Below are 4,757 nucleotides of genomic sequence, written 5' to 3' on the forward strand. Positions count from 1 at the left end.
AACCGGATCGCCGCCACCGTGGAAAGGAGGTCTCACGATCGCCCCCCTCTCTCTCTCTCTCTCTCTGCCGGGCCTGTTGGCTGCGTACCGTCTGGGTGTTTATTATGCCTTTTTTTGTTTGTTTGTCAGTTTGGCCCCTCTCTCCTCGGACTTCAAACACCATCTCGCGGGTCAGTCTCTCTTTCCTTTCCTCCCGGGGCGGGCAGGCCTGTCTTTGGGCGGAGGGGAGGGCGGCCCGGGTGCGGGGGTAGCGCGGCGCCGGCGGCGCTGGCGGCGGCTGCGGGGCGGTGGCGGCCCTCCTGTCGCTGCGCCCCGCGGCCTTCACTGCACGCTGGTCTGCAGCCCGTGGTGCGGCGGCGGCGTGTCGGCGCTGACGGTGCCCACTTGCGAGTAGACGTCGTCGGGCGTCTGCTGTTGGATCCCGGGCGGCGTCATGCGCTTTTCCTTCTGGCGCCGGTTGCAGAACCAAACCCGCACCACCTCCTTCTCGAGCTGCAGGCTGTCGGCCAGGTTGGTGATCTCCTGGGCCGAGGGCTTGGGGCACTTGAGGAAGTGGCTCTCGAGCGCGCCCTTCACGCTCACCTCGATGGAGGTCCGCTTCTTGCGCTTGCGGCCCTGCGCCGCGATCTTGTCGATGCTCGTGGGGCTGCCGGTGCTCGAGTCCGCCTCCTCCAGCCACTTGTTCAGCAGCGGCTTGAGCTTGCACATGTTCTTGAAGCTCAGCTGCAGGGCCTCGAAGCGGCAGATGGTGGTCTGCGAGAACACGTTGCCGTAGAGCGTGCCCAGGGCCAGCCCCACGTCGGCCTGCGTGAAGCCCAGCTTGATGCGCCGCTGCTTGAACTGCTTGGCGAACTGCTCCAGGTCGTCCGAGGTCGGCGTGTCCTCGTCCGAGTGCGGGTCGTGGCTGTTGAGTCCCGGCCCCGCGCCGCCGCCGTGGTGCGGGGGCCCCTGAGCGTGGTGCGGGTGCGGCGGGTGCGAGTGGTGGTGGTGGTGGTGGTGGTGGTCGGCCAGCTCGGGCGTGTCCCCGCGCACCAGCCCCGGGTGCACGAGGCTCTGGGCGCCGCCGCCCGCGCCGCCGCCGCCGCCGCCGGGCCCCGGGGGCGCGCTCAGCATGCCGTTCACCGTGAAGCCCCCGGGCTGCGAGTAGAGCAGGCTCTGCGGCGGCGGCTGCTGGCCCCCGGCCATGGACGGGAGGTGCGCGGCGGCGGCGGCGGCGGCGGCTGCGGCGGCGGCGGCGGCGGCGGCGCCCCAGCCGCCCGGGTGGCCCTGGTGCGGCGGCGGGGGCGGGGGCCCGAGGTGCGGCGGCCCGCGGTGGTGCAGCGCGGTGCCCGCGTGCAGGTCGTCGCGCCCCGCGCCGCCCTTCACGTCGGGGCCCTGCGGCGGCGGCGGCTGCGGCGGCTGCTGGGGGCTGCCGGCCATGCCCACGGCGCTGCCCGACCACGGCGAGCTGGCCTCCACGGCGGCGGCGGCGGCAGCGGCGGCGGCGGCGGCGGCGTGGGGCAGGGCCGTGACCCACTGGTGCGCGTGGCTGAGCATATGGCCGCCGTTGCTGGCGGCCATGGCCCCCTGCATGAAGTCGCTTTGGACCATCTTGACGGAGGACGGGTCCCCTCGGTAGGCGCCGGAGGTCACGGCGGCGCTGCCGGGCTGCATGCCGCCCCCGCCGCCCCCCGCGCCGCCGCCGCCGCCGCCCCCGCCGCCGCCGCCCCCGCCGCCGCCGCCGCCGGCGCCCGCCGCGTCCGAGTGCACAATGGAGCCGGCCGCCAGCAGGCTGTTCCCCGGCAGGTAGGGGTTAGAAGCCGCCGTGGCCATGCCGCTCCGCTCCCGCCACCCCACCGCCGCCACCACCGCCGCCGCCGCCGCCGCAGCAGCCGCGGCCGCCGCCGCCGCCGCCGCGCCCCCCCGCTTCCCGCCTCCTCCCCCCACTCCTCCCCCGCCCCCGCCCCGGGCCCCAGTCGGCCCCGCCGCCTTCGCCGCCGCCGCCGCCGCCTCCTCCGCCGCCGCCGCCGCTGCCGCCGAGGCCCGGGGCTGGAGCTGCAAGGCCGCTCGGCAGGGCGCGGGGGTCGCCGGCCGGCCTCGGTCGGCGGCAGCAGCAGCAGCAGCAGCAGCAGCGCTCTGGGGAGGGGGGCTAGCTTCTCGGGGCGCGCTCCCTGGCCGCCCCCTTCAGGGGGGGTCTGGGCCGCCCCCCGGCCCCGGCGCGTTCGGCTGGCTCCAGCGGGGCTCGCCGGGCGGGGTGCGGGCCTGCGCGCGGGCTCTCAGCCCCGGCTCCCGGCTCCCGCTCCGCCTCCGGTCCCGGCGTGCGCGGTCTCCGCCCGGGCGCGGGGCTCGCTCCACCTGCTAAGTGGCGATTTCACGGGAGACAACAAAGAAAGCAGCCGTTCCTTTCTTCTCGAACCAAATTACGGACGACCCGCAGCCGGCCCGCTCCTTCCCTTGGCCGCTCTCCGGGCTCCTCAGGAACGCATTTCGCTCCTGTCCTTGGAGTAGCAAAACTTTTAGAGTCCCTGAAGGCGTGGTGATGCTGGCTGCTGGCGGGTGCGGAGAGGCTCCCGCTCTCCCCGGCCGGTGCTCTCCTTTCAAGTTTTGCTCTGTCCTAGGAAAACTTCTTGCGATGCTGCATTTCTCTGCAGTTGCTATTGCCGGAGCTCTCGGTTGCCTCTGAAACAAGAATCCTTTTTCATTCTCCTCGCAACAGTCACAGCCTGATGCGACATCTTTCCTTCTGGGCAGAAATGAGGAAACAAATGTAACAAGGAAAAAAATCGAACAGGAGAAAACGGAGGTCGAGTGGCTCTGTTACCTTGTTGCTGACGGTTGGGGTTGGTGTTTTAATTTTTTCCCAGCAGTTGTCTGGAGGAGGAGGAGGAGGAGGAGGAGGAGTGCATTGGTGGAGGTGGAGGGGTGTGTGTGCATATAGGGGATCCTTGGTACACAACCAACTCCAGTGGGCGCGTCGCGCGGCTCGCAGGGTGCACGGCTGGCGCGGGCCGTGCCGGAGCGGAGTTGCGGCGGGAGCCTTGCAGCGCCCCGGTTTGCGCTCCCTCTTCCTCTCTCCCTCGCTCTCTCCCTCCCTCCCTCTCCCTCTCTCTCTCCCTCTCTCGCCCGCCCGCTCGCGCTCCAATCTGACAGTTCGCTCTCTGTCCCTCCCTCTCCGAGCGGGGACTGTCGAATGTTTACCCTCCGCCGCGAGCGCGCACCCACCACCACACTTTCCCAAATACAAGGAAGTCGAGCACCAGGGCCCCCGCTGATTGGCTACCTGCTGGGTGATTGGCAGGCCCGGAATGACTGGCTCCGGACGCGAGGCCCCCCCTTCCGGCCGTTCCGATTGGTTGCTTTTTAATTTAGGCAGAGGCTCGCCGACGCCGGAGCTCCGCGGTCCCCCCGGCCCCCGCCCCGCCGCCCCGCGCCCCGCCCCGCCCCTCGCCCGCCGCCCCTTCCGCCGCATCTTAACTCTTCGCGTCCGGCCGAGTCCTAGGCGTGCCCTCCGCGCTCGGGGCGTTCGCGGGAGGCCTGGGAGGAGGGAAGGGAAAGGGGAGCGAGAAGGGACGGGAGGGGGGGCAGAACCAGAAGGAAACAAAGAGGGGAAAAATCGTGAAGGACCGCAGCCAGCCCCCCCTCCGCCTGGGAGGACTGCGCGGGGACGCGGCCCCCCAGCCCCCGCCCGTCCCGGAGACTCGTACGGCGCGCGGAGGGGATGCACCTTTCAAGCTGATACCTATAGACCGAGGTGTCCCCCAGTGGTTTCAAAGTTTCCTTTTGCCTTCACCAGCCGGCCCCCGCCTCTGGCTGAGCGGGGGTGGGAAAGGGGAGCCCGCGGCGCCCGGAGCTCGGGCCGCGGCCGCGCTGCTTGGAGATCCGCCGCCGCAACTTTCCGCAGTCGCCTCGCGCCGGCGGCGGCCCCTTTGTCTGAGTTCTCGGAGGCCAGCAGCTGGGGAACCTGCAGCCCGGGGCCGGCGCGGGGCCCGCGCGTGCGACACGCACCGCTCGCCGCCGCGGCTGCGCTCCCCCCACCTTCCCGGCCTCGCTCCCCCTCCCTCCCCTCCCCTCCCCCTCCCTCCCCCTCCCCCCTCGGGGTCAGGCGAGTGGCGTGCGTGCCCTTGTGAGTTTAGAGGGTGCGGGTCGGCGGAGCCGCGCGATGTGTTTGAAAAGCTGTCAGGCCGACCTTTCCCCATAGACACATCGTAAGTGTGCTCCATCCCGGCGGCGGCGGCGGCGGTGCCCGCGGCGGGAGCCGGCCGAGGGACCGGGATCCACTGGCCGCGCCTCCCACCGCTTACCTTGTGTGTGCTTTCTGCGTGTGCGTGTGTGCGCGTGTGTGTGCGTGTGTGTGTGCGGTGCGCGCGCGCGCGTGCCGTTCAGTGTGGTGACTGGCGGCGGGGTTTGCTCGCCGGCTCTCCTGAGGCTCGGTGGTGCGTTTCTTTCTTCCCCGTCGCCAAGGGGTTTGCGTAGCGGCCGAGCCGGCGGCGGCCCGCGCGCTCTCAGCCCCAGCCGGGCTGAAAGAGTTAAAGGGGGACGGGCGGGGGGGGGGGGAGTGCGAGGGGCAGGCGGGAGAAGCGGGGGGTGGGGGACGCGACCGAGCGGAAACGCTGCACCGAGGAACCTCGGCGAACCAGGAGAAAAGAGAAAGTGGCAACGAAAACAAGGGCGAATGGAACCCTCCTCGGGGATTTCCAATAAACGAACCCAAAGCGGACATTCAATAAATACATCGTTCCTAATGCGAGTGTGAGTGTGTGCGTGTCCGTGTGTGCGTG

At 70.9% G+C, this 4,757-nt stretch overlaps 1 protein-coding gene and 1 long non-coding RNA gene across 2 annotated transcripts; both read right to left on the reverse strand.

Moving 5' to 3' along the window:
• Positions 1-291: 291 nt before the first annotated feature.
• Positions 292-1,829, reverse strand: POU3F3 (POU class 3 homeobox 3). The gene has a single exon (XM_087823885.1). It carries the CDS (start codon positions 1,810-1,812, stop codon positions 322-324), a length of 1,491 nt encoding a protein of 496 aa, XP_087680011.1. The 5' UTR covers positions 1,813-1,829; the 3' UTR covers positions 292-321.
• A 638-nt stretch (positions 1,830-2,467) lies between these two features.
• LOC148091708 (uncharacterized) lies at positions 2,468-3,515 on the reverse strand. The gene is made up of 3 exons (XR_015715559.1): positions 3,455-3,515; positions 2,801-2,850; positions 2,468-2,722 (listed from the first exon to the last, which is right to left on the reverse strand). It is a non-coding gene; the product is annotated as an uncharacterized LOC148091708 (long non-coding RNA).
• Between the last annotated feature and the right edge of the window lie 1,242 nt (positions 3,516-4,757).

This window comes from Miniopterus natalensis, chromosome 13, assembly GCF_054644295.1.
Source record: "Miniopterus natalensis isolate mMinNat1 chromosome 13, mMinNat1.hap1, whole genome shotgun sequence".
NCBI lineage: Eukaryota > Metazoa > Chordata > Mammalia > Chiroptera > Miniopteridae > Miniopterus > Miniopterus natalensis.

Bases quoted from the DNA above. Each gene is read 5' to 3' on its own strand.
- POU3F3 (XM_087823885.1), bottom strand. From the start codon at position 1,812: ATGGCCACGGCGGCTTCTAACCCCTACCTGCCGGGGAACAGCCTGCTG.